We start from the raw sequence: 25,835 nt of genomic DNA on the forward strand, positions 1-25,835 counted from the left end.
TTAACCCCCCGTCAGCCACGGGGTCACGGTGACAGTGACAGATCCATTTGAGGAGCATCAGAGCTCCCAGGCAGGAGCAGGGAGCTCTCCCTCGCCAGCCTGACCCTCTCCATGTGACATCTTCCAGAAGTTTCTCCTTCCCTGCTGCGTCCCCCTCCAGCCTCGGCAAAGGCAGGAAATGCACAGATCAGTGACACTGATCCCATTTTCCAACATCCTGTGCTGGATCTGGTTTGGATGTTGCCCCTCTCATCTATCCCAGCTGAACTTTGGCACTGGGAGCTCTGTGTGCTGCAGCCAAGCTCCATCACCTCCATCCCTTCCCTGCCTCCAGAAGGGCTCACAAACCTCCTTGGGGGCTCCAGAGCTAACGAAGCTCCCGCTGTTAATGAAGGAAGGGGGAGGTTCAGATTGGATATTTGGGAAGATTTTTTTCATGGAAAGGGTGTCCAGCCCTGGCACAGCTGCCCAGGGCAGTGCTGGAGTCCCCACCCCTGGAGGGATTTAAAAGCTGTGTGGATGTGGCACTCGGGGACACGGATTGTTGGTGGCCTTGGCAGTGCTGGGGGAACTGTTGGACTCGGTGATCTTGGAGAGCTTTTCCAACCTCAAAGATTCCATGGCTGAGCCCCTCTGGCAGCCCCAGCCCCTTTGCTGGTGTCTGCAAGAGCTGGGGCCGCATTTTGGCTGAGCAAAGGGGCAGATCTGGGGGCGCTGCCCCATTCCCAGCGCAGGTGAAGCCTTTGATGGATGCCAGGGCACGGCCACACCCTGGAGTGCTGTTAGATCAGCACTAACCAAGGGGCATCCTCCGGGGAAGGGCCTGGGGAAGGGCAGGGACCTGGCAGAGCAAATTCGGTGCTGGAGACACAGAGAAGGGACCCTGGGGCTGCTGCTGGAGGATTTGGGGCAGGACTCTGTGTCGGGAGCAGGATGTGGGATGGGTACCCCGGGTACCAGGGAGCATCACAGCCCAGCAGGGCTGGCTCTGCCTACCCCTGGGAATCCCATTCCCCTGCGTTCACTTATCACCCCAGGTGACCCCAGTATTTCCCTCCTCAAAACCCCCTTTTTGTGTTTTCTACCCATTTTCCCCTCCCCGTTCCCACCTCATCCTCCCCTTGATTCCCGTAAGTGATTCTGCGTTGCGGCTGCGGAGCCTCTGCAACTTGGAAAAACATTTTATTAACCTTCCTTGACTTTAAAGAGCATAATTACATTTTAATCTCATATTCCTGCGTTATCATTCCAGACACAGAGTCATTTGAATGCAGATCGTTCCTGCCTAATGTAATTTTACGATACAGTAATGAAGAGACGGAGCACGAGCGCGTAACACCCAATTTAGAGCTGACATTTGGGGTTCTTTTAAAGAAAAGTTTTCCCAGCCGAGGGCTTTTGCGTCCTCCTCGGCCCTGCAACGCAAGTGGGTTTGGGCTCCCGCTGTGCAGGGATGGGTTTGGATGGGGAATCGAGGCTGGTGCTAATGATAGCGGTCATTAAATCCCCCAGGGCTGCCCCGCGGGGCTGATTCAGCGTCACGGGGCAAATCTGGGAACTCGCCGCTCCCTCGGTCCCAGGGCGAGCTGAGTCAGGGGCTGTGGCCACCTTCAGCCCCCCGTGAGGGGGGGAAATCGCCCTCAGTTTACCCAGCAGAAGCCCCAGAGCCCAGGTCTGTCACTCCCGGCTTGGTCCGTGCTCCAAAATCACACGGCAGGAGCTGGGACTCCCCCAGCACTGATCCATAAAATGCTCCCCTGCGTGCCTCAGTTTCCCCGGGGGGGGCAAAGCCGTGCTCTGCCCCCCTCCAGCATTGCTCCCTGCTTCCTGTGGAGCTTTTCAAAGCACTCTGAAACAAACACAAAGGTTTTCCAGGGAGGATTGCAGTGGGATTCCTTTGGGATGCTCGAGCAGAGCAGCCCCTTCCCCACCCAGGGTGGAATTCCCCTCACTCTAACCGGGGCTGGAGTGTTTGTCCAGCAGAAAAGGGATGTTAATGACGGGGAGAAAATGAGGGAAACTAGTGAGGGGCAGGGGAAAAACATGTTAACCATCCCGAGTGATGTCCAGGCTGATTTTTATGGTTCTCTGCCTCAATTCTCCAACTTATGTGAAGGTGAATAAAGGATAAAACCAGTCCAGAGGTGGAACCACAGCTGGCAGCACCCCCACATTGTCCATCCCCCTCCCAGCCTCTCCCAAACAAACCTCTCCTGATCACTGTGAGCCAGTCCCAGCCTTTTTTAGGGGGAGAAAGAGAGGGTGGATACTCACAGGCACCGGATTCCTCTCTGCATATTGATTTCACGTTGCTGAGGTTGCCCTCGGTGTAGCTGGAAAAGGGATTTGGGAACAGGAATATTCGTGGCTGGGTGGGGCAGGGGGTTCCTGGTGGTGTTTTTCCTGTGTGGATGCTTTTGACAGCCCATGGGTGACACGAGTGTGCTGGTGCCAAGCCCAAAGGTGCCTTTTCTTTTGGTCTCCCCCTCTCCTGCTGGTTTCTGTGCCTTCTGGTTTGTTGGAGAAGAGGGGGAAGAGGCAGGAGAGCCATGGGTGGCACTGATGGATCACTTTGGGGACAGGGTCCTGCCCTGAACCCCGGTGCTGCAGCCCAGCCCCTGAGTTTTGGGGTGGTTTTTTGCACCTGGGGTTCTCTCCCAGCCCCAACCCCATCACTCCCCTCCAATATCCCGTCCCAGAGCAGCATCAGTCAAGTCAGCATCCCCAAAGCAGCATCCCTCCCTAAATCAGCATCCTCAAATCAGCATCCCTCCCTAAACCAGCATCCCCAAACCAGCATCCCTCCCTAAACCAGCATCCCCAAACCAGCATCCCTCCCTAAACCAGCATCCCCAAACCAGCATCCCTCCCTAAACCAGCATCCCTCCTGGACCAGCATGCTCCAAACAAACACCACTTCCCAAACCAGCATCCCTTCAGGCCAGCATCCCTTCCCAAAATCTGCACCCTTTCCAAACCAGCATCAATCCCAAATCAGAATCCTCCAAATAAACAGCCTTCTCTAAAGCAGCACCTTCCAAACCCTTATCCCTCCCAAAATTAGTGTTGCTCCCAGACCAGCAAATCTCTGAAACCAGCATGTCTCCCAAAATCCACATCCATCCCAAACCAGCATCACCCCCCAAGCCAGCACCCTTCCCAAAATCTCCTTCTTTCCCAAACCAGCATCACCCCCCAAGCCAGCACCCTTCCCAAAATCTGCATCCTTCCCAAAACCACATCTCCTGAATGAACATCTGTCACCCAACCCACATCCCTCCCCAGCCAGCATCTTCCAAACCCACAAACCTCCCCAAACCAGCACCTTCTGGAGCGCCTCTCCCTGGATCCACCCCCAGCCCATCCAGAGCCCCTTCCCAAGCACATCCCCGGGCCGAGCCGTGCCCCTCGGAGCAGCCAAGGGTGGGATTCACCAGCCCCGAGTGCTGCTGCACTGAATCATCTCAATTACAGATTTGCTTGGATGCGATTTGGGGAAAAAAAAAAAAAAAAGAAAAAAGGAAAAACAACAAAAAAACCCAACCCATCCCTCTTCTTCCTCCTCCTCCTCCCCTGGGAAGGGGTGATGGCAGCATAAATAGCAGCTCTCTCAGCACGGGGCCAGACGCAGCTGGAGCAGCTTCCCCTGGCACGGCCGCGGGCACCCTGCACCATGGCAGAGCCTTCGCTGCCCCTCTCCTTCCTCTGCCTCCTCGCCTTGTCCTCCGCCTGCTACATCCAGAACTGCCCCCGGGGCGGCAAGCGGGCTCTGGCCGACACAGCCCTGCGGCAGGTACGGGACGGGCGCCCCGGGCCCCGGCTCGGAGCTGCGGGAGGGGCTCGCTGGGTGCTCCGCTCCCCGACACCCGCCGCTACCGAGGGCTCCCCGCAGCACGGCGGCTTTGGGGGGATCCTGGGGGGATTCTGGGGGGATTCTGGGGGGATTCTGGGGGGATTCTGGGGGATTCTGGGGGGATCCTGGGGGGATTCTGGGGGGATTCTGGGGGGATTCTGGGGGGATTCTGGGGGGATTCTGGGGGGATTCTGGGGGGATTCTGGGGGATTCTGGGGGATTCTGGGGGGATCCTGGGGGGATTCTGGGGGGATTCTGGGGGGATTCTGGGGGGATTCTGGGGGATTCTGGGGGGATTCTGGGGGGATCCTGGGGGATTCTGGGGGGATTCTGGGGGATTCTGGGGGGATTCTGGGGGATTCTGGGGGGATTCTGGGGGATTCTGGGGGGATTCTGGGGGGATTCTGGGGGGATTCTGGGGGGATTCTGGGGGGATCCTGGGGGATTCTGGGGGGATTCTGGGGGGATCCTGGGGGATTCTGGGGGGATTCTGGGGGGATTCTGGGGGGATTCTGGGGGACACGGCCAAGGGCGGGTGATGGGGCAGTGGTGGGACAGTGAGCGCTCCGAAGTGCTGCTGGCACCTCGAGGAGAGGCTCGGGCTTGGCCACAGCAGAGCGTCCTGCGGGGCTGGGGGGAGCGGGACAGGACAGAGCGTGGAGAGGGGACAGCGAGGTCACGGTGGGGACACCCCAAAGCGGGGACACAAGGTGTCCAGGAGCTGGAAGAGGGGCTGGTGGGGAGCCGCTTTCCATACACAGCGGGGCGTTTCCGTAGGGGTTTCTATTAGCAGGGGGTGCGGAGGGGATTTTTGGGGTGCGGAGGGGATTTTTGGGGTGCGGAGGGGATTTTTGGGGTGCGGAGGGGATTTTTGGGGTGCGGAGGGGATTTTTGGGGTGCGGGCACTGAGGCAGCTCCTCCCCGCAGTGCATGCCCTGCGGCCCCGGCAACAGAGGGAACTGCTTCGGGCCCGGCATCTGCTGCGGAGCGGAGCTGGGCTGCTACCTGGGCACGGCGGAGACACGGCGCTGCTCCGAGGAGGATTACCTGCCCTCCCCCTGCCAGGCCGGCGGGCAGCCCTGCGGGGCCGGGGGCCGCTGCGCCGCGCCCGGCATCTGCTGCACCGCCGGTAACCGGGCCGCGGACACCGGACACGGGCAGCTTGGGGTGGGTGGGGAGCATGGAGGGGTGGCCAGGGGAAGAACTCTTCAGGTAACGCTTCTATGGTGGTGTGGTTTGGTCGTAGCGGGGGGAAACTGAGGCACGGAGTGGAAGCGGTGTTGGCGCCATTCGGAGATGGTTTGGGGATGGTTGGATTCAGGCTGACTGGAAGGAAGGAATTGTTCCCTGTGAGGGTGGGGAGGCCCTGGCACAGGGTGCCCAGAGAAGCTGTGGCTGCCCCTGGAAGTGCCCAAGGCCAGGCTGGACATTGGGGTTTGGAGCAGCCTGGGACAGTGGAAGTGTCCCTGCCCTGGGCAGAGTGGGACAAGATGGTCTTTGAAGGTCCCTTCCCACCCAAACCATTCTGATTCTAAAGGACTGGGCTCGGGGCTCCTTCCTGACCCACCATGAGTTTTTCCTGGCCAGCACGACCCCCCTGAAGTTCCAGAAAATCCAGCCCCGCTCCCCGCTTAAGGGCAGAGACAAAACCAGAGCACGAACAGTGCGGGGCCCCTGACTGCCACCAACCCCTTCCCCAAACAACCCCTGATGATCCCAAATAACCTGTTCCATCGCCGCCTTTTGCTCCCTGCGGCAGAGACGTGCTCCATGGACACCGCCTGCCTGGACGAGGGCAGCGACAGCGCTCAGGAGGCGGCGGAGGAGAAGAACCTGACGGTGCTGGATGGCTCGGCCGGAGATCTGCTCCTCAAGCTCATGCACTTGGCAAACCGGCAGCAGCAGCAGGGCAAGCACCCCCTGCTCTGAGCCAGCCCTTGGGGAGTCCCCCCTGCCCTGCCCCACGCCCCCAGCCCGGCTCTGTACATACGAGACCCAATAAAAGTCCTCGTGCACTGTGGTGGCCTCGTCCTGGGCACTGGGGGTGGCTCGTGGGGCTCCAGGGGCTCAGGATGGGGGTGTTGGAGGATCTCCTGTTCCCAAATCCCCACGGAGGTTTGGCTGGGTTTGGCCCCATCCTTGTGGCTCCCAGGGGAAGGAGCTCAGGCAGAGCTGGGATTTGGGATCTGGCCATCGAGTGTCCCCCAGGAGCCCCAGAGCACCCCCAGGAGAGTGGGGACAGCTGGGATGTGCCACCATCACGTTACCTCGTGGCCGAGCCCCTCTTTGGGGCAGATTCGGGGCCTCACTGCCTTCAGGAATCAGCAAAGCATCTACTAAAAATGATAAAAAGTAAGGAAAAGCACCCAAACCCCCTCAAGAGCAGAGAGGTTTGGAGTTCCAGCTCCAAAGACCTCCTCCAGGGCTCATCTTTCCCCATCCCCTCTGGACACCGACAGGGAGGATCAGTGCCCATTATCCCACAGCCACCCCCCGAAATTTGGGGTACCGATATCCCAACCCTCTCCCAGCTCTCTTACCCTGCAGGGTCCTTGCTCCGAGACTCTCCGGGCTGGGACTGGCCACAGCACAGGGGACAGCTCGTCCTTTATACTGTCCCTGAGGGAGGTGGCACCTCCGGGGAGGTGGAGCTCCCTGACACCGGCAGGATCCATCCTGCGGCTCCCCGCACCCTGCAGGGGATGCAGGATTGATCCAGGGTCTGCTTCCCACAGCCAGCCCTTATCCCAGCCCTGGGGAGGGGTCCAACCCCAAAGCACCCCAAAATCATTGGGAAAAGGGTGACACCAGCGTGGGGTGGGGGACTCCAATCTGGGATGAGGGATTTGGGCTTTCAGCCCAGCTCCAGCTCTCGGACTTTTCCAAAATGCAGGATGTGAACCCCCAACATTCCTGCAGCACCTGGTGTTTGTGGCTGAGCTGGGAATGCTCCATCTGATGAACACCTCAAAATGAGGCAAAAACCGAGTCCCCAAAAAGCAGCAGGGACTGATAAGCGGGTTTCCTCCCCACTTGTCTGCCTGAGACACATCCTGCAGGGCTCTGGGGTGACAATTCCCTCCCTCCACCCTGTGCTGCAGGTGGAGCTGAGCTGCTGGGACAGCACACAGCGGGTGCTGAGCCCCATTTCCACCCCATTCCCATGGATCCCAGTGCCTGCCTCGTGTCCAGGGTCTGGGACTGACCCCGGGTGGGTGACAGGGACCTGGCTGCCCTCGCGCTAAGTGGTGGATTTCGAAGCAAGGCAGAGGGACAGGAAAAGGTCACGGCTGTCCGGCTCTGGGCTGCCTAATTCCCAATTATGCCAGTGCAGGGTAATGATCTCAGTGGACGTCAAGTTTTGTCTTCAGCAGGGAAATTTATTCAAGCTGGGGAGCTCCTAATTGGGATAAGGAAGGCAAAGGGCTGGGGTGAGCAGGACCCTGGGCGGTTGCGTCAGCCTTCGGCCTCATCCTCGGCGCTGATTCTCGGGGAGGAGTTTTGTCTGCTGGTGATGTGGCTCAGGACACCACATTCAATCCCTGTGTGCACCTCCAAGGAGAAGCAGTGGGGAAATTTGGGATTTTAGGCTTTTTCCCAGGAGGTTTGGTGTTCTCACGTGGCTGTTTTGATGAACACGGGTGAGTGGACGGGTGTCATCATCGTCCCAGAGCGGGATGAGCCCAGTGCTGAGCCCCAAAGGCCAGGAACAGAGGGGTGGACAGGGCCAACATTCCCCACCCCAGATCCCATGGATGATCCCACAGGACAGGGCATCGCTTCCTCCCACCCAGAGGGATTTGAAGCCAAGGGAAGCACACACCCCTCTCACCGGGCTCCTGGGTGGACACATCCCACCTGCAGCTGCCTTCCTTCATCCCTACCCTCTCCGTGCCAGAGAGGTTCCCAACGGGACACACCACACCTCAGCAGCCTCAAGTGGCCAGTGGAGAGGGGCCCCAAGCCCCAGACTCCATCCACAACCACCACACGTTCATCCTGCTCCATCCACAACCTCCACACGTTCATCCTGCTCCATCCACAACCTCCACACGTTCATCCTGCTCCATCCACAACCTCCACACGTCCCCGTCACCGCCGGACTCATCACGGAGGAGAAAACCAACACCTTGTCCTTGACCTCACGTCCTCGACCTCTGGCTATTAGCTGAGCCCTCTGCTGTGGGAAGCAATGCCTTGTGGTTTTTAAGGAACACGGGTGACGCCGGTGCCAGAATCCCTAAGCAGGAGCCAGGACTATAAAAACAGGGCCAGCGGTTGGGATGAGCAGCCAAAAATCCCCCGTCCCGCCGCTATGTCCTGCAAGGCTCTGGCCCTCTGCCTCCTGGGGCTCCTGGCTCTCTCCTCCGCTTGCTACATCCAGAACTGCCCCATCGGGGGCAAACGCGCTGTGCTGGACATGGACATCAGGAAGGTGGGTCCTGGAGGGCTCGGAGCACTCCCAACCCCATCCTTCCCTTCTCCCAACCTTCTTCCCCCCTGTTCCCCCGAGCAGTGCCTGCCCTGCGGTCCCCGGAACAAGGGCCACTGCTTCGGGCCCAACATCTGCTGCGGGGAGGAGCTGGGCTGCTACATCGGCACCTCGGAAACGCTGCGCTGCCAGGAGGAAAACTTCCTACCCACCCCCTGCGAGTCGGGACACAAAGCCTGCGGCTCCGGAGGGAGCTGCGCCGCTCCCGGCATCTGCTGCAGCACCGGTGAGCGCGGCACGGCATCCCGGGGTTCCTGCATGAGCCCCCGCACAGCCGGGAGGGAATTCAGGCTTTTACAGAGCAGGGGGAGAGGGGAGGGTGCCCAAGGGATTGTCCGTGTCCCACGCGTGTACCCACCCATGGCTGTGACAAACAGAGCACGCTCCATGCCCTATCCAGACCCCGGGGAAGGGATGAGACCGCGAGGGGTTGGGGTGGGAGGGAAGCAGGGACCAACAAATTATGGGGGCCGAGCAAGTGCAAGACCCACATTCCCTCCTGCTCCCGTTTTTCTCAAAATTCCACCCTCCTCCCTGAATCGAACTACCAGAAATCCTGCTATAAATCCCGGGAAGCATCGGAGAATGGAGTGAACATGAGCTCACTAAACCCCAGTGCCAGGGGGTCCCTGGGGGCTGGTTTTGGGGGTATCTGGGGGTTGTTTTTGGGGTTCTCTGGGGGTTGTTTTTGGGGGTCCCTGGGGCTGGTTCAGAGATCTCTGGGGGCTGTTTTTGGGGATTTCTGGGGGCTGGTTCAGAGATCTCTGAGGGCTGTTTTTGGGGGTCTCTGGGGCCCATTTTTGGGGGTCCCTGGGGTCTGGTTGGTGCTGCCTGGTTTCACACCACACTCCCCCCTCTCTCCCCTCAGAGGGCTGTGGCACTGACTCGTCCTGTGACCAGGAGATGCTGTTTGTGTAGCCCACCCGGCAGAGAATCCACAGGATCCCACATCCATCACTGTCCCAGCCCCAGCCCAGGCTGTGACTCAGACTGAAGTGATGAGCTTCATTAGAAATAAAACTTGGACAGAAAAACCACCCAGACAGAACTCTATGAGTTTTGTGTGCTCGCCTGGTTGAGGGGCAGGCTCGGGAGAAGACACTTTTAGGGAAAAGTGGAGGTAAAAAGTGAGGATTTCAGGTCAATTAACTGAGGGAGGGAGGGGGACCTGCAGACCATGGCTGAACCACAGCACACTCCATGCTCAACGCTGGGCAGCCCAAAACCAGATTATTTTAGGACAAGGCTGACAGCCTGCAAGACCCCCAACGACCCAGAACACCCACAGTCATTATCATTTTTTTCTACACCTTCAGCTCCAGGTGATGAATAAATAAAGCCTGAAGGGAGGAATAAGGAGACACCAGAAATCCTGGATCATTCAGACATTTTCTTATTCAGCCACACCAAGAGATGTGCAAAGGACGGTTTAAAATGTGAATTACAATTAATTCCTTCCCCCAACAACAAAAAAAGGGAAGGTCAGTGTTTCCCACAAATTCATTCAGCCCTCGTTTGCCTTTGGAAGCATCCAGAGGAGCTGACAGCGGGGAGCTCAGAGCCAGGCTCTGTCTCAGGACCGCTCCTGCTCCTCCCCACATGCTGTGTGAAGGCAGGAGGGATCCAAACACGTGGGAGGTGGGATCACAGGCACAGCAACAGGGCTGAGCCAGGCTGCTGGAGCCTCCAAGTTTCCCCTCACCCCCCCTCTCCCGCAGGCATTAACCCTTTGGTAGCAGCACAGCCAGATCCGTGGCCCTTCTCCACCACTCCTGTTGTGGATTTATACATTCAAAGAAGGATCTGTGTTGTCTGGGGGGGCCCCTGGACACAAGCCAGGCCAGGAGCCCCATGCCAGGGCTGCTAGGACAGCACCGTGCGTTTGACGATCCGCCCGTCCTTGTCGATGGCGAAGTTGTAGTTGCGTGGGTTGTCCAGGCACTCCTCGATCCGTGCCTCCAGGTTCTCGGGGGTGATGAAGTTTTTGGCTTCCTCCTGAACCAAAGGACAAGGATTATCCCCTTAGGATTATCCCACCCTGTTCCCAGAGTTCTGGCTCGAGCTGTCTCCCATCCACGCGCTGTCAACACCCCTGGAAGGTGCCGACGCTTGCATTCCCAGCTGCCAACTGAAAAATCTGTGGAAAACAAGCCCACGGCTTCCACATGGCTCCCTGGCAGGGAATTCTGGCAGCCTGGTTCCCAGGAGGCACCAGCTGCTCTTACCTGCAGCTGGAGAACCTCCTTCTCCTTCTCCTCCAGGAAAGCCTCCATTTTCCTGGCCCGTTTCTCCGCAATCTCTAACTTCCTCCTCTTCTGCTCCTCCTCTTCTTTCCTGAATCTCTCCTCTCTGCCAGACAGAAAGGAAAATCTGATGGATGAGGTGACACATCCCACCCACAGGAGAGCAGGAGGCTGCCCAGAGCACCTTGACTTTGCCCTCAGCAGCAAAAGGCACAGGAACCACAATAGCTGCACAGACAGATTTATTTTAAAAGGTCAGGATTTCCCAGAATCACAGAATCAATTAGGGTGGAAAAGGCTGCGTCCTCTTGTCCTCTGCTCCCAGGGAGCAGATCCTGACCCATCCTGGCTGCACCCCCCTGTCAGGAAGTTGTGGAGAATGACAAGGTCTCCCTTGAGCCCCCTTTTGCCCAGGCTGAGCCCCCCCAGTTGCTCCTACCAGGACTTGTGTCCCAGACCCTTCCCCAGCTTTGTTGCTTTTCACTGGACATTCTCCAGCATCTCAACATCCATCCTAAACTGAGGGGCCCAGAACTGGACACAGCATTTGAGGTGTGGCCTCACCAGGGGAAGAATCCCTTCCCTGCTCCTGCTGGCCACACCATTCCCAATCCAGGCCAGGAGCCATTGGCTTTCTTGGCCACCTGGGCACTCTGCTGGCTCATGCCCACCCTGCTGTCCATCCATGCCCCAGGTCTCTTTCTGCCTGGCTGCTGTCCAGCCACTCTGTCCCCAGCCTGGAGCACGCAGGGGTTGTTGTGCCCAAAGTGCAGGACCCCACACTTGGTGTTGTTAAACTTCAAATCCTTGGGTTCAGCCCCTGGGTCCAGCCTGTGCAGGTCCCTGTGCAGAGCCCTCCTGCCCTGCAGCAGATCCACACACCCAGCTTGGTGTCATCTGCGAATGTGCTAATGGTGAACTTGATCCTCTCACCCAGATCATCAACAAAGACGCTAAACAGGGCTGGGCCCAGCCCTGATCCCTGGGGACACCACTGGTGACTGGATGTGACCATTCCCCACCAGTCTCTGGGCCTGGCCATGAACCAGCTCCTAACCCAGCCCCTAACCCAGCCCAGACTGACCCTGCCCAAGCTCCTCTGTAAATATTAGACCAGACTGTGAGTCCATTTCTGCCTGAGCAGAAGTCACAGCCGGGCAGGGCAGTGTCTCCCTGGCCCTGCTGACCTGCGTGCCCGCTGCCGGGCGTTCTCCTCGTCGTTCCAGGCCATCAGGCGCCGGTGCTCCTCCAGCTCCTCCACAGAGCCCTCGGCAGCCAGGCGCTCCTCCTGCTTCTTCTGCAGCACCTCAGCCCTGAACTCTGCCCTGTCAGGAGCAGAGGAGGGCAATGAGCTCCTGCCCCACAACCCTGTCCCACACTGCCCCCAGTCCCAGCACCCTGACCTTCCCCTGTCCCACAGTGCCCCCAGTCCCAGCACCCTGACCCACCTCTGCCCCACAGTGCCCCCAGTCCCAGCACCCTGAACCTCCCCAGTCCCACCACCCTGACCCTCCCCTGCCCCTTATCAGTCCAAGCCCCACCACCCTCCCCTACCCCCTGGTGTCCCAGGATCTACCTGCTCCTGTCACAAAGTGGCCTGACCCAACTCTCCCCTGCCCCACAACCAGCGCCCTGCCCCAGAGCCAGCCCTGTCCCTCACAGCAGCTCCAAATGGCCACAAGCTCGACACTCCCCTGCCTCACAGCCCCACATCCAGCTTCCCACCCCATAGCCAAGCCCCACAGCAGCCCCCCAACACTCCTGTGCCCCACACCAGCCCCCCCATCTCCATCGCCACAGCCCAACCCGGACCTGCCCCACAACCCCATCTCCGTCCCCTCCCATACCGGAGGGCGCTGAGCACCAGCCGGTGCTGCCGGTACCGCTCCTGCACCACCAGCAGCTCCTCGGGGTCCACGGGCGGCGGCATCTTCACCCGGCCCGCCTTGGACTTGGCGGGGGGGTCGTGCCGGGTCTTGCGGCCCCGCGCCGGCACCGCCCGCGGGGACCAGCCGGGACAGAGCCCCGGGAAGGGGCCGGGCCCCAGCGCGGCCGCCAGGGCCGGCAGCGGGACGGGCCCCGGGCGGCAGCGCCTCAGCGCCGGCAGCATGGCGGCGCCGCAGTGACGTCACGGCGCAGGAATGACGTCACGGCGCGGGCGCGCGCGCGCGCGGCGCCACGGGAAGGGAGGAGGGAGCGGGGCCTGATGGGAAATGGAGGCGGGGAGGGGAGGGGGACAGAGACACGGACACGGACACGAGTGGGACAGGGACACCCTCCAGGGGACAGGGACACCAGTGGGACAGGGACACCCTGCAGGGGACAGGGACACCAGTGGGGCAGGAACAGCCTGCAGGGGACAGGGACAGCCGTGGGACAGGGACACCCTGCAAGGGACAGGGACACCAGTGTGGCAGGAACAGCCTGCAGGGGACGGGGACACCAGTGGGACAGGGACACCCTGCAGGGGACAGGGACAGCCGTGGGACACACGGACAGGGACACCAGCGGGGCAGAGACCCCCACGGGACCGGGACACACATGGGGCAGAAACCCCCCCCCACCTTGTGAAGCTGCCACCCCCACGGACACAGGACACGGAACGCAGAACCCCTGCCGGACACGGCCCCCTAAGGAACAGGGGATCCCCCCAGGGAACAGAGAATACCCCTAAGGAACAGGGAATACCCCTAAGGAACAGGGATCCCCCCAGGGAACAGGGAATACCCCTAAGGAACAGGGAATACCCCTAAGGAACAGGGGATCCCCCCAGGGAACAGAGAACACCCCTAAGGAACAGGGATCCCCCCAGGGAACAGAGAATACCCCTAAGGAACAGGGAATACCCCAGGGAACAGGGGATCCCCCCAGGGAACAGGGAATACCCCAGGAACAGGGATCCCCCCAGGGAACAGGGAATACCCCTAAGGGACAGGGGAACCCCCCTAAGGAACAGGGAATACCCCTATGGAACAGGGAATACCCCAGGGAACAGGGATCCCCCCAGGGAACAGCCACCCACGACACGCGGCACCCCAAAGGACACAGTCCCCTGGCATCGGACACCGCCACTCCCGACCCCCATGCCAAGGAACAGCGCAGCCCCCCCGGGCCACAGCACCCCCAGGAGACAGAGCCCCCCTGGGGACACCAATCCCCCCCACGGGACAGATGGCATCCCTAAGGGACACCATGGGACACGTGCCACCCCGAGCCCCCCGCGGGTCCCCCCATCACCATCACTGCACACAAATCCCCCCAGCCCCTTTATTCCCCGCGGGGGGGTCCCGGCTCGGTCCCGCGTGGGTCGGGGGGCACCGGTCAGTCCCGGTCCCGGGGACCCCCCCAGGACCCCCCGGCCCCGTTCCCGCTCACCGGCAGCGGCTCTGCCCTCCGGAGGGGACACGGGAGGGGACGGCAGCGCCCGAGAGGGGACGGGACCTGCGGGAGGGGCAGAAAGGGGGACACCCGTGGGGGAAAACCAGCCGGGATGGGGGGATCACCCCGAGAACTCCGGGGTGGGTAAACTGCGGGGGTTTCGGGGAGGAAGGTAAATCCGTGGGGAAAATAACCGCTGGAAAAGGGGATAATCTGGAGGGGGGGGGATAATTCAGGGGGGATTGTAGCCCGTGGGGGTGATAAATCCGGATAATTCAGGGAGAGGGATAACCTGGGGGGGATTGTAGCCCGTGGGGGTGATAAATCCAGATAATTCAGGGAGAGGGATAACCTGGGGGGATTATAGCCCGTGGGGGTGATAAATCCGGATAATTCAGGGAGAGGGATAACCTGGGGGTTTTATCCAGATGATAAATCCGGATAATTCAGGCAAGGGAATAACCTGGGGGGATTGTAGCCCGTGGGGATGATAAATCCGGATAATTCAGGCAGGGGGATAACCTGGGGGCTTTATCCGGATGATAAATCCGGATAATTCAGGCAGGGGGATAACCTGGGGGGATTGTAGCCCGTGGGGATGATAAAGCAGGGAGTGGGGTTTAATCTGGGGCGGGGATAAATCCAAGAACTCGAGATAATCGGGGACATCATTTCCAGGGGGTATAATCCAGGGAGGATAATTTGGAGCAGTCTGCCTCGGGGGGGAATCCCAGAAGGATTATAAATCCAGAAGAAGGAGGTTTTTACCCCGGGGGATGAAGGGGGCACAAACCCCGGGCACATAGCCGGGCTGGGTGGGAATCACCCCGGGAGGGAAGGGAATGACCTGGAGGGGGATGAGCCGCGGGGGACACCCTACCTGGGGGTTGCTGGGGGTCCGGAGGTCCCGCTTGCCCCCCGGGTACCAGCCGTGGGACCAGTGCTGGCCGCGGCCGCGGGGCAGGGCGCAGCTCAGCAGCAGCGCCAGCAGCAGCAGCGACCCTCGGGGTGCCATGGCCGGGGGGCTGCGGGGACACAGCACCCTGTCCCTCCGGTATCCGCTCCGGGGACACCCCCGGGGGCGCTGCCCGGGGTGGTTTGGGTCCAGCAGAACCTCAGGGGTTGAGTGGGAGGGATGGAGTGGGGGGATGAACACCCTTGGGTGCTGCTGGGGTGGGTTTGGGATGAAGATGCTGGAGGGATGGAGTGGGGGGGATGAACACCCTTGGGTGCTGCTGGGGTGGGTTTGGGATGCAGATGCTGGAGGGATGGAGTGGGGGGGATGAACACCCTTGGGTGCTGCTGGGGTGGGTTTGGGATGCAGATGCTGGAGGGATGAGCCAGCATCTCTTTGGGGTGCGTTTGGGGTGCAGATCCAGAGGGAACGAGCACCTCTGGGTTCCCTTGGGGGCTGTAGAAGCCGGAGGGGCTCAGCACCCCGGGGTGGAGCTTGGATCTAGCACGGACAGTCCCTGCAGCCCCCCATTGGGGTGTGATTTGGGGCAAGCAGGACCCCCCATCCCAGGGCCCATCCCGGGGCCGGGCAGCCTCACCTGGGCGGGCAGGTGCCGGTGGTGGAGGTGACCGGAGGGGTGACCAGGGCTGGAGCGGTGACCAGGGCTGGAGCGGTGACCGGGGCCGGAGCAGTGACCGGGGGCCGGGGCTGGAGCGGTGACCGGGGCCGGAGCAGTGGCCGGGGCCGGGGCTGGAGCAGTGGCCGGGGCTGGAGCAGTGGCCAGCTGGGTGGGCAGCGCTATTTGAAGGGCTCGGTGACAATGACGTCGGCCTGGCCACCGTTCCCACGGGGGACCGTGACCTCGCTGATGGCACCGGCCTCCCCGTGCCGGTGCCCAGCCCCTCCTTCCCCCCCAAATCCCCTCGGGTTTTGGGGATTCTCCATCACCCAGGGCTGGGGACCCCCCAGAATGGGCTCATTTCCCATTTCCTGGCAGCTGGGAAAGGGATGGATCCACATGGCCCCTCTGCAGATCCAGGGATGCTCTTGTTGAAAGGAGGGGAGCAAACTTCCCGTGCCTCAGTTTCCCTACCCACCCCAGCCCCCATTTCCCCGGTTCTCCCCCCATTTCAGACTTGTCACCCCCAAACTGGGGCTGGATGCTGGCAATGGCCATGGAACCCACAGCTCCCAGCTCAGGGCATGTGGCAGAGCTCAGGAAGGGGATTTAGGCAGGATCTGGCCCTGGATTATGTCCAGCAGCTGCTCATCTCTCTGATATTTGCAGTTGGATGCAGGATGGGGCCAGGGCAGATGCTGTGGCAAAAGTTCAAGGCAGCTCCCCAAACCCCAAAACTTCTCCAGGCCCCCTGGGATTCCAGGAATGAAGAAAAAAGGGGGAAAACTCCTTGAGAGCACCAGGGAGGAGTGGGATGGAGGGACTTGTTGGGGTGGCCCGTGTTCCTGGGTGGAGCATCTGTGGGGACAGATGAAGCCCCCCTGTTCAAGGAGGGTCCCCATTTCTTTGGGGTCACCACATTTGTTTCTGAGTGTGACTGACAGCCTTGGCTCAAAGCCCCCAAAATTTAGGAGTTGGAATTTATTAGCAGTGGGGTGATGCTGGGGCTCAAGAGGGGTACCAGGTGATGGAGTGGGGATGATGGCAGCAGCAAAGCAAATTTTGGGGGTGTTTCGTGTGGCTGAGGATGTCCCCTGTGTGCCTCCACTGAACACCCCTGTGAATCTTCCCTGGATGGAAAAAGCTGAAAAAACTTGGGATACAGTCAGAGTATCCCATGGGCTGTTTTAACTTGTAATTTCCTAGATTTCAACCCCACACCCTGAGTCTAGGACAGCCCTGGGCAGACCTGTCAATATTCCTGGGCCGTGCCACCCACCCTGTGCTCCCCATCACTGTTTGGAGAGTCCAGAGAAACTTTTGGGGTGAAACCTCTGCTCCAAACCAGTTCTCCCAGTGCCTGCAGTGGGGATGGAGCTCCCCTCGTTAGCCTGGTGCCCCTGACTGCAGGAGGAGCAAGGAAGGTGCTTCCTCTTTATAAGAAAAAATATTAATATCAACCATATTAACCTTTTTTTTTTTGGTTTTTTTTTCCTAATATACAAGTGCTGCACCCCTGGACCTCAGGGTATTTCTTGTCCCTTTGGATTCTTCTTGAAAGAAAGCAGGTCTGGAGTTTTTTGGGAGAAATCCTTCCCTGTCAGGGTGAGGAGGAGAAGCTGTGGCTGCCCCTGGATCCCTGCAAGTGGCCAGGGCCAGGCTGGATGGTGCTTGGAGCAGCCTGGGATAGTGGAAGGTGTCCCTGCCATGGTAGAGGTGAAATTGGATATTCTATGAGGTCCACCCTAAACTGTTCCTCCATTCTCTGATCTCAGGATGCCAGGAAAAACCATCTGTCATTCCCTGGAGCAGCTGGGGATGGAGCTCACCTGCTCCAGAGAGCCCCAGCAGGGATGGCAGGGCCACCGTGATCACCCTCAGCTCAGGGCCAGAGCACCAACCCCAACCCCTGCTCTAAAATCCAGCTCCAAACACACAGACCTTTCCTTCAGGCAGGAAAAAATCCTTTTGTTTTCCTGGGGTTTGCGTTTTTGGGGTCGAAATCCCAACATTTGGGCACTGCTGTGTGGTAATTACAGTTTCCAAACCAGCAGCACATGGTGGCCTGACCCTGAGGGAGGAAGGTCTTTACCTTTTGGTACAAAAATGAGGGTATTTATATATAAACACACACACAGAATGAGCTTTTTTTTTTTTCTCCTTATTTTTTTTTTTTTTTTAAGAGCTGACCAGCAGAAAAATGTGAAACCATTTCCCTGCAGGTTTGGAAAAGCTTGTGCTGGTGGGGTTGGGTGGGGTTTGGGTTTGTTTTTTTTTTTTTCAGATGAGATCCAAGATATCTTTCTTTCCTTTTTTTTTTTTTTTTTTTAAAAAGGCTTTACTCCCTCAAGAAAAAAAAAAAAAAAAAAGAAAAAAGATTTACAAACAAAATAACAGCCTGTATCAACTCTCCAGAAGAGAGATGGTATGACAATATTAATCCAAACATCACGCTATTTAATTCCCCAATAAAACATTGGAAAAAAAGGAGCCAACAGTATCTGCACTAACACTTTTGCTACATATAAAATCTCCAGCTAATATGAAGCTTATGGTACCAACCTCTAAAACAGTTAAGATATATACACATAGTTTTGTTTTGTTTTGTTTTTTTTGTTTGGGGGGGTATATTAACAAACAGAATATTACAAAATATTAAAGAAGGCAACTCTTCTGTCATTTGTTTTGAGGGGGTGGGTGGGTGTGGATTTTTGTTCCTGTTTTTCTTCACTTGAAGTTGGCGTAGTCTGAGAAGGCGTCGATGTATTCCTGCACCACCTTGTAGCAGAATTCGTACTGTTCCTGTGGGATTTGGGGGAGAACAGCATTAGATCAGGAAAATCCACACCTGAGACGGCTCCTGATGCTTGGTCAGTGTCCAGAGCAGGTCCCACCTCCTTGTGACCCCCAAACGCTCAAGGGGAAAGAAACTCTGCTTTCCCCTTCCCTCTCTGAGGTTCTGCTTGGATCCCAAAAGACTTTTCTTTGAAAACCCTGAGCAAACCTCTCTTGCAAGACCTCACCCAACCCTGCCAAAGTGCAGGGTTCCACAGCCACTCCAGGACACTTTTCCAGGTGTTTCAGCCCACTCATGGGGCTGAGGATGTCTCCAAGGAGGTTCCTACAACTTCTGTCAGTGCTTGAAAGGCATTTGATGCCTTAACAAGAGGAAGGGGATCAAATCAAATTAGAATCACAGGTCCTAGAATGGTTTGGGGTGGAAGGAACCTCCAGGATGAGCTTTCTCCAGCCTTCCACTATCCCAGATTGCTCCAAACCCTGTCCAGCCTGGCCCTGGACACTTCCAGGGATGATGAACCCACATCTTCCCTCACTCCCTCTGTCATGGAGAGTGAAAACCTTGAATCAAAGAGGTTTTTGCTCAACTCTGAGCCCCCAGCCCGTCCTTGCTGAGGTTCTGGTGGGGCAGGAGGCACCTACCAGTGTCTGCACCATGTGTGGCCTCTGTAGTCTTAAACTCTTGACTGTCTGAAAGACGTCGAGGATGGCCTCTGCCTTTACCCTCTCCAGGACAGTGCTCAGCGCACAGAAGGTGCCCGTTCTTCCTGCTCCAGCACTGGGAAAGAGAAACCAGGGGGTGAGGGAAAGCCCCTGGCCTGCCCCTGTTTGCCCAGGGGATGATCCACACGGGAAGCGCTGGAGAACTGGAGCAGCCAGTCCTGCCCCAGCCTCTCCCAGCTTATCCAGGACATGCTTTGGGATTCTGACCATCTCCCAAGCTCCTGGTGGGGCAGATCCCCTGGGAGGGGTGGCCCAGCCGCTCCAGGCAGGCTTTACCTGCAGTGCACAGTGATGGGGTGGTTGCCAGACTGCTGCTGCTGCTTCTGCACCGCTGCGATGATGTTGATCATCCCCTTCCCGTCCCCGGGGATCCCAACCTCTGGCCAGCCGTGGAAGTGGAACTGCCGGATCTGCCGGCTCTTGTTTTCCTGTGGGGAGGGCACGGCTCGAGGTCAGGCAGCTGGTGAGGGATCTGGAGCGAGGAACCCACGGGCTCGGGGCTTTGGGATAACGATCCCTGCAGGAGGAGTGGCGTTCCCAGGGCATGGAGCAGGGAAAGCGTGGGGAATGGGGAGCAGGAGGGAGGCCTGGCGGTGAGGGCAGCAGAACAGAGGGGATGGCTGAGGAGGGAGCAGCAGGACAGCGGCTCTCAGAGGCAGGGACACAGGGATAAAATCCCTTTGGGACAACGGGGAGCTGAGGGAGCAGCAGCAAGTGAAAGCCAGGAGCAGCCAGAGGGAGCAGCCAGGCTCTTACCCTGGTGTTGGTCACCAGCAGGTCCCGCACCGTGTAGCTCTCACACTCCTCCTCTTTCTTCAGCTCCACCGTGATGTCCCCGTAGGACACGGAGCCGTCGGACGGCCAGTACTGGGCACACTTCTCCTGAGGAAGCACCACAGGAGCACACAGCGTGAGGAACCCGTATTTATCCCGAGGGTTTGGACAGAAGAATCTTCTGGCAGCTGCCCAACACCAGGTGGGATCCCACAGGCTTCACAAACTCCCAGAATCACAGACTGGTTTGGGTTGGAAGGGACCTTAAGGCTCATCCCATTCCAAACTCCTGCCATTCATTTCTTTATTTCCCTGGTGTTTAACGCAGCTGATCCCGGGAGCTTACCTGGCCTCTCTCCTCCAGCTCTGTTAGCATCACTATGGAGCAGGATTTCCACTCCCAGATCATCCTCCAGAAGTCCTCTATCGTGTGCTGCAGCGGCCCTTGGCTGGCGATGTAGGAATCCTTCTGGCGATAACCCTGCAATTTGGGAACGGGGTCAGTGGAGCTGCAGGAGGAATCTCTCGGACACGGCTGGCCTGCCAAGCTCAGTTCAGTTTTGGGAGGATCATATTCCCCACACACACCTGGCTCTACCCATTTGGGTTTCTAGCACACCTAAGCAACATTGCAAGCTCTGAGTGCTGCAGCAGAGCTTTGCTTTAGCTCCAGGTATTCCGGGTACGATTTTTATTGGGGATTTTTGGCAGACGCAAGCAAAACTAAAGGGATCTAGATGATCTTTAAGGTCCCTTCCAAACACAGACCATTTTATGATCCATGAAAACCATCAGGAAGGCTGGATCTGCCTCTGGCTCTTCCACAGCCACAAAGTTTGTGTTTCCAGACCCCTCTGACTCCCCTGTGCCCTCCCTGCAGACTGTGACTGCAGATGCTTCGTCATTTGGAGTTCGTCACTTAAGCAAAGTTCAGCAGAGGCAGGAAATTGAATCCTCAGCCCAAATTGCTTACGTGCCATGGAAGCTTTCTGGTCTGGATGCACAACAAGGCAGCTGCTCCTGCAGCCACAGCAGGGACCCAGCAAAGGAGATTTCAGGGAGCAATTAATTAGGGATGTTAGAACTGGGAATAAACTGGATTTAGTGGGAAAAGTCAGTGATTGCTTTTTTGGGGAAAAAAAAGCTCCGTGTCATTAGGAGATGAAAGCAGAAATTGGGAAAAGATCAGGGTCTGTCACTTGGCCAGCAGTGGCATGGAGATCAATACCCAGCCGAGATGTCTCCCTGGAGTCAACAGGATTGCTCAGGAGAGAAGGATGTGCAATCACTCATCTCCTCCTCGGCGTGAGGACAGCACTTAACCTCCCTGCCTCGCCTCCTGCTGCCACCCAGACAGGTGAAATGGGATTGACCTGGCTCCTCTCCAAGGTTTTGGGATCGTGTATTGCTCCCTGATCTAATGTGGTGGATGTTTTCTGACCAAATGGGCACTGCTGTGCATTTCCATGGATACGTGGATCCGTTCTCCACAGCCACCAGCGGAGCCCAGAGGGACAGAAGTGAGCCCAGGATTTGGAAGCTCTGCTCAGGCTCCAGCTCTCCTCTCCCACAAGGAGCTGGATATACCCCAGGGGTTTCCTGGAGAAAGAAACCAGCACCATCCAGTGGCACAAAGAAAAGGCACCTCAAGGGAGCTGTACAAAACCCACAGAAGGAGTGTTTGGGATAAATTCTTCCCAAAAGAAGCAGCATGAGGTGGTTTCCATTGAGAGAAGATGGAAAAAAGATCAGACTCACATCAATGAAGGAAGCGTTTACATAGTCTGTGTTCTCTTCCCCTCTCTTCACTGGAATGATTACTCTGTTGAACTCATCTGGAACAGAAGAAAATGATCTGAGAGGACAGTCAGCTCCACCCTCTGCCATGCCCTGCTTTGGGGCAGAAGAAAGGGATGCTGAGCTCTCCAAGAAAATGAGCTGCTCAGCACTGGGACTCCCTTCCCCTCGAGGCAGAAAGTCTTGGCAGCAGAAACCAGCAGAGAGGGTCACACAGGCCTGGCTGCCCATCTGTGTCCAGACAAAGTCTGAGTATTTCCAAGGAAGGAGACTCCACAACACCCCTGGACAACCTGTGTCAGCAGCTGGTGACCCCCCCAGCAGAACGTGTTCCCTGGTGTTCACAGGGACCCTCCTGTGGGCAGTGTGTGCCCACAGCCCCCTGTCCTGTCCCTGGCCACCGCTGGCAGAGCCTGGCTCTGTCCCTCTGCAGCCTCCCTGCAGGTGTTGATGGACAGGGATGAGAGCCCCGCAGCCTTCTCTTCTCCAGGCTGAGCAGTACCAGCTGTCCCAGCCTTTGCTGAGAGCAGAGATGCTGCAGTGGCCTCACTGGGCTCTCCCCAGTCTGTCCCTGTCCCTCTTGTCCTGGGGAGGCAGAGCTGGGCCCAGAGCTGCAGGTGTGGCCTCAGCAGTGCTGAGCACAGGGGCAGGATGCCCCCAGGACCTGCTGGAAGTGTTTTGTCTCACCCAGCCCAGGCCACCACTGTCCCTGTTGTCACAAGGGCACTTTGCTGGCTCAGGTTTAGGCTGGAGTCTGTCAGGACCCCCAGGTCCTTTCCTGCTTTTCCACCTGGCTGGGTGACCCTGGCACAGACTGGTGCCTGGGCTGCCCAGGGGCAGGACTTTGCCCTTTTCCATGCTGAACATCACAAGGTTCCCGTTTGTTCCATTTCTCCAGCCCAATTCCTGTCCCCACACCCACTGGACACTCAGCCAGACAAGCCTTACATGGAATTATCTGAAGCACCCTGTTCTTCTTCATGTTGGCTGGCAAATTGCCCGTTCTCATCTTGTCATTCTGGATTTTGATTGAAGTGAGCTTCTGCAGGGCAAGGAGCAAAACAGGGGAGTTTCAGAGGCACCCAGTGCCAGGTGATGCCTGCACCATCCCAGCAGATCCACCAGGACAATGCTCACCTTGAACTCCTCTTCCAGCCCGTTGCTGCTGGTCCCTGGCACTTTGTTGTAGATCTTCTGGAGGTGGATCTCTAAGGAGGTCACCTCCAGCTCCGTGTCACCGTAGAGATAGTGCTCCAGAAGTGCTTGGTATATGAACACATACTGCATCTGGAGGGTTGCAGGGAGAAGCCATAAAAGGAAGGCTGAGTCTCCCTGAAATCTTCCTTTTTAACCTCATCCCACTGCTCAGAACTGCACCTCCCCTCTATCCATACAACATACTTTGCTTTTTTCCCCCTGCTCCTTTTATTCTGCTGTGTTCCATGCCCAGTGAGCACATGCTGGGTGCAAACCCACCACCCTCCTGCCCACCCTCTCATACCCCAGAAAAGTGAGTGACAACTTTCCTGACACTGAATGGGAACTGGGGACTTATTTACCACACCGAACAAGGCAGATGTGACACAAAATGTTCTCCAAGCCTAGAGAAAAGGAGGCTCAGGAGGGACCTTCTGGCTCTGTAAGATTCCCTGACAGGAAGGGGCAGCCAGGGGAGAACAAGGGACAGGATGAGAGGGAACAGCCTCAGGCTGGGCCAGGGGAGAGCGAGGTGGGATATTGGATAAATTTTTTCATAGAAAAGGTGTCCAGCCCTGGCACAGCTGCCCAGGGCTGTGGTGGAATCCCCGTCCCTGGAGGGATTTAAAAGCCATGTGGATGTGACACTTGGGGACATGGGGCAGTGGTGACCTTGGCAGTGCTGGGGGAATGGTTGGACTTCATCTTAAGGATCTTTTCCAACCTAAACAATTTAATGATTCTACAAAGGGGATTAAAAAGAGCAGGACCCCGTGAAGGGCTCACTCGGTGCAAGCATCACCCAAAACGAGAGATGACACTCAACCCTCACACAGGCTTTGAGTGGGTGAAGGAAATCCACACCCAGAGGGCAGGGCAGCAGCACACTTACATCTGTCTGTACCATCTGGCAGCGCTGAGCCCGGATCCGGCTCACGAAGCCGTAAACATCCACCTTCCTCTCCGTGTGCATCATGTCCAGCATGGCATCGATGACGATGAAAGTGCCCGTGCGCCCCACCCCGGCGCTGCAAGAGAAGGGAGGGGAGGGATGTTGGGCAGGAATTGTTCCCTGTGAGGGTGTGAAGCCCTGGCACAGGGTGCCCAGAGAAGCTGTGGCTGCCCCTGGATCCCTGGAAGTGCCCAAGGCCAGGCTGGACGGGGCTTGGAGCCACCTGGGACAGTGGAAGGTGTCCCTGCCCATGGCAGGGGTTGGATTAGATTGTCTTCAGACATTAAATAAAGACAAAGCTGTTGGAATCAGCTGCTTCCCAAGGAGGCAAGAAAAATGAACTTGGGATCTCTGCCTTTAACCATGGGGCTTCTCCTTATTGCAATGTGGAAGCTCCTGTGGCTCCCCCAGGGTTGCTGCAGTGACTGAAACCACTCCAGGTGAGGCAAATCCCCATGGCCCTTGCTCCAGGCAACCTGTCAGCTCAGTACTGCCTTCTCCCAAAGGAAGATGTTATCTTCTCATGCCAGGGCAGTGCAGAGCCAAGGGAGATGCCACCAACACTGAGCTTGACCCACTCAGCACCCAGACAACCCAAATGACCCCTCCAGAAGAATTGTGACAGCCTAATATCACTGATTCCAAGAACTTCCTTCAATTCATGCATTTTTTTTGCATGTCCCCAAGAAGAACATCCCTGTTTAACACAGGAAAGTTAAATAAAGATAATGAAAAACTCCTGACTGACAAGAAAAAAAAAAAAATAATAAATTTCCTTTTAAACAGGAGACGCTTTCCAGGTGGCCCAGGACGGGCAGAGGTTGGCTGTGAGCAGGACTCACCTGCAGTGCACCACTATGGCTCCTGCATACTGGGGATTGCAGGTCTTCACCTTCTTCAGGAATTTCAGCATCCCGATGGGGGTGAAGGGCACCCCGAAGTCGGGCCAGCTGGTGAAGTGGAACTGGGTCACCAGGCGCTGGGGCTTCTTGTTCGTGACATCTCCCACCTGGAGGGGAAGGGTGGGCTCAGGTTAATGAGAAATACTCAGGTTTCCCTTCTTCCCCCAGAATTCAGAGAGAGAGGGAGCTGCAGAGCTGAGATGGGGCTGGATGGCTCAAGAAGCACCATCCACAGCTGAAAGGGAATGAACTCGGGCTCTGGGACAAATCAGTCTCTAAAAACATGACATTTTAACCACCCAGCACCACATCCCACATCCAGGAGGTGTGAGATGCCAGCCTGTCCCTGCCTGTGGATCCAGCCAGGCAGCAGCTGCCCTATTTTATCCTCAACAAACTCAAACAGAAGCTGTTGCTCCATCCTTTCCCACTCCTCTGCCCAGATCATCCTCGGATTAAAGGCAGGGGAGGAAAACACACATGCCCAGGCCATGGAGGTGAAGGATGAGGCTCAGGAAAATCACCCCCAGGGTCCAGACAGGTTTGCAGGCACCAACTCATCCCTGCCTGCCTCTGAGAGCAGCAGGAAAACAAACAGAGTGACTAAAACACCCGGAGTCTCCTTGGAGGACAAGGAAATGTGGTGACAGATGGGAAAGCAATCAAACCCAACACATACAGCGCTGGATTTTGTCTCAGCTGAGGGGATAAATTTGATTATTTTCAGGCATTAAGTGTCTGGGGGGTGAGAGCAGGAATCAACACTGGTAACAGCAAGTGCTGCAGTACTGCAGGATGGAATTTCAGCCCTGGCATCCCTGCTCCCAGCACAGCCGTGCTGGTACCACTGGGAACAGGCCCCTGGGAGGAATAGATTCTTAACAACTCTGGTTAAAAACGTGTGCTGGGGGTCATTTCATCCCAACTCTGCCCTCACAGAGCCTTGGGGATGCCCAGTGTGAGAGGGGAGGGATGGGATGGGACAGGAAGGGATGGGAGAGGTGATCCCTGGCACCTGCTGGATGCAGAACTTGCGCACGGTGTAATCCACCAGGACGGTCACGTCCTCCACGGACACTCGGATGTTCCCGTAGGTCCAGCAGCCCTGATCTGGCCAGTACTGAGCACATTTACACTGTGGGGAGAGAAAA

The 25,835-nt window shown here is 57.6% G+C and overlaps 4 protein-coding genes and 2 long non-coding RNA genes across 8 annotated transcripts in view; 2 read left to right on the forward strand and 4 right to left on the reverse strand.

Annotated features, from left to right (window-relative positions):
- Nucleotides 1-1,166: 1,166 nt before the first annotated feature.
- On the reverse strand, nucleotides 1,167-2,364 carry LOC111929122 (uncharacterized). Its single transcript, XR_002864533.2, has 2 exons — nucleotides 2,275-2,364; nucleotides 1,167-1,849 (listed from the first exon to the last, which is right to left on the reverse strand). It is a non-coding gene; the product is annotated as an uncharacterized LOC111929122 (long non-coding RNA).
- An 838-nt stretch (nucleotides 2,365-3,202) lies between these two features.
- LOC147652860 (vasotocin-neurophysin VT) lies at nucleotides 3,203-5,873 on the forward strand. The gene is made up of 3 exons (XM_086890212.1): nucleotides 3,203-3,793; nucleotides 4,781-4,982; nucleotides 5,613-5,873. Exons 1-3 carry the CDS (start codon nucleotides 3,674-3,676, stop codon nucleotides 5,780-5,782), a joined length of 492 nt encoding a protein of 163 aa, XP_086746338.1. The 5' UTR covers nucleotides 3,203-3,673; the 3' UTR covers nucleotides 5,783-5,873.
- Nucleotides 5,860-6,425, reverse strand: LOC111929178 (uncharacterized). Of its 2 annotated transcripts, none has more exons than XR_002864556.2 (3): nucleotides 6,394-6,425; nucleotides 6,121-6,186; nucleotides 5,860-5,946 (listed from the first exon to the last, which is right to left on the reverse strand). It is a non-coding gene; the product is annotated as an uncharacterized LOC111929178 (long non-coding RNA). The 2 variants fall into 2 exon arrangements; XR_002864558.2 differs by having other exon boundaries at nucleotides 6,121-6,189.
- A 1,688-nt stretch (nucleotides 6,426-8,113) lies between these two features.
- LOC111929120 (neurophysin 1-like) lies at nucleotides 8,114-9,679 on the forward strand. Its single transcript, XM_023926632.2, has 3 exons — nucleotides 8,114-8,288; nucleotides 8,370-8,571; nucleotides 9,214-9,679. The coding sequence occupies exons 1-3, from the start codon at nucleotides 8,169-8,171 to the stop codon at nucleotides 9,261-9,263; spliced, it is 372 nt and encodes a 123-aa protein (XP_023782400.1). The 5' UTR covers nucleotides 8,114-8,168; the 3' UTR covers nucleotides 9,264-9,679.
- A 43-nt stretch (nucleotides 9,680-9,722) lies between these two features.
- On the reverse strand, nucleotides 9,723-12,714 carry MRPS26 (mitochondrial ribosomal protein S26). The gene is made up of 4 exons (XM_086889717.1): nucleotides 12,436-12,714; nucleotides 11,776-11,913; nucleotides 10,571-10,694; nucleotides 9,723-10,340 (listed from the first exon to the last, which is right to left on the reverse strand). The coding sequence occupies exons 1-4, from the start codon at nucleotides 12,696-12,698 to the stop codon at nucleotides 10,209-10,211; spliced, it is 657 nt and encodes a 218-aa protein (XP_086745843.1). The 5' UTR covers nucleotides 12,699-12,714; the 3' UTR covers nucleotides 9,723-10,208.
- Nucleotides 12,715-17,850: 5,136 nt separating this feature from the next.
- Nucleotides 17,851-25,835, reverse strand: part of PTPRA (protein tyrosine phosphatase receptor type A) — a 113,718-nt gene continuing 105,733 nt past the window's right edge. For both annotated transcript variants that reach the window (XM_086889718.1, XM_086889719.1), the window contains 11 exons: nucleotides 25,700-25,819; nucleotides 24,625-24,791; nucleotides 23,723-23,858; nucleotides 22,771-22,920; nucleotides 22,582-22,675; nucleotides 21,595-21,671; nucleotides 20,183-20,317; nucleotides 19,819-19,944; nucleotides 19,339-19,490; nucleotides 18,982-19,117; nucleotides 17,851-18,342 (listed from right to left, as the gene is read on the reverse strand). In XM_086889718.1, the coding sequence (XP_086745844.1) occupies nucleotides 18,268-18,342; nucleotides 18,982-19,117; nucleotides 19,339-19,490; nucleotides 19,819-19,944; nucleotides 20,183-20,317; nucleotides 21,595-21,671; nucleotides 22,582-22,675; nucleotides 22,771-22,920; nucleotides 23,723-23,858; nucleotides 24,625-24,791; nucleotides 25,700-25,819 (1,368 nt within the window). In that variant the 3' untranslated portion in view covers nucleotides 17,851-18,267. The remainder of the gene's footprint in view (nucleotides 18,343-18,981; nucleotides 19,118-19,338; nucleotides 19,491-19,818; nucleotides 19,945-20,182; nucleotides 20,318-21,594; nucleotides 21,672-22,581; nucleotides 22,676-22,770; nucleotides 22,921-23,722; nucleotides 23,859-24,624; nucleotides 24,792-25,699; nucleotides 25,820-25,835) is intronic.

Source organism: Cyanistes caeruleus, chromosome 5, assembly GCF_971803275.1.
Source record: "Cyanistes caeruleus chromosome 5, bCyaCae1.hap1.1, whole genome shotgun sequence".
Lineage (NCBI taxonomy): Eukaryota > Metazoa > Chordata > Aves > Passeriformes > Paridae > Cyanistes > Cyanistes caeruleus.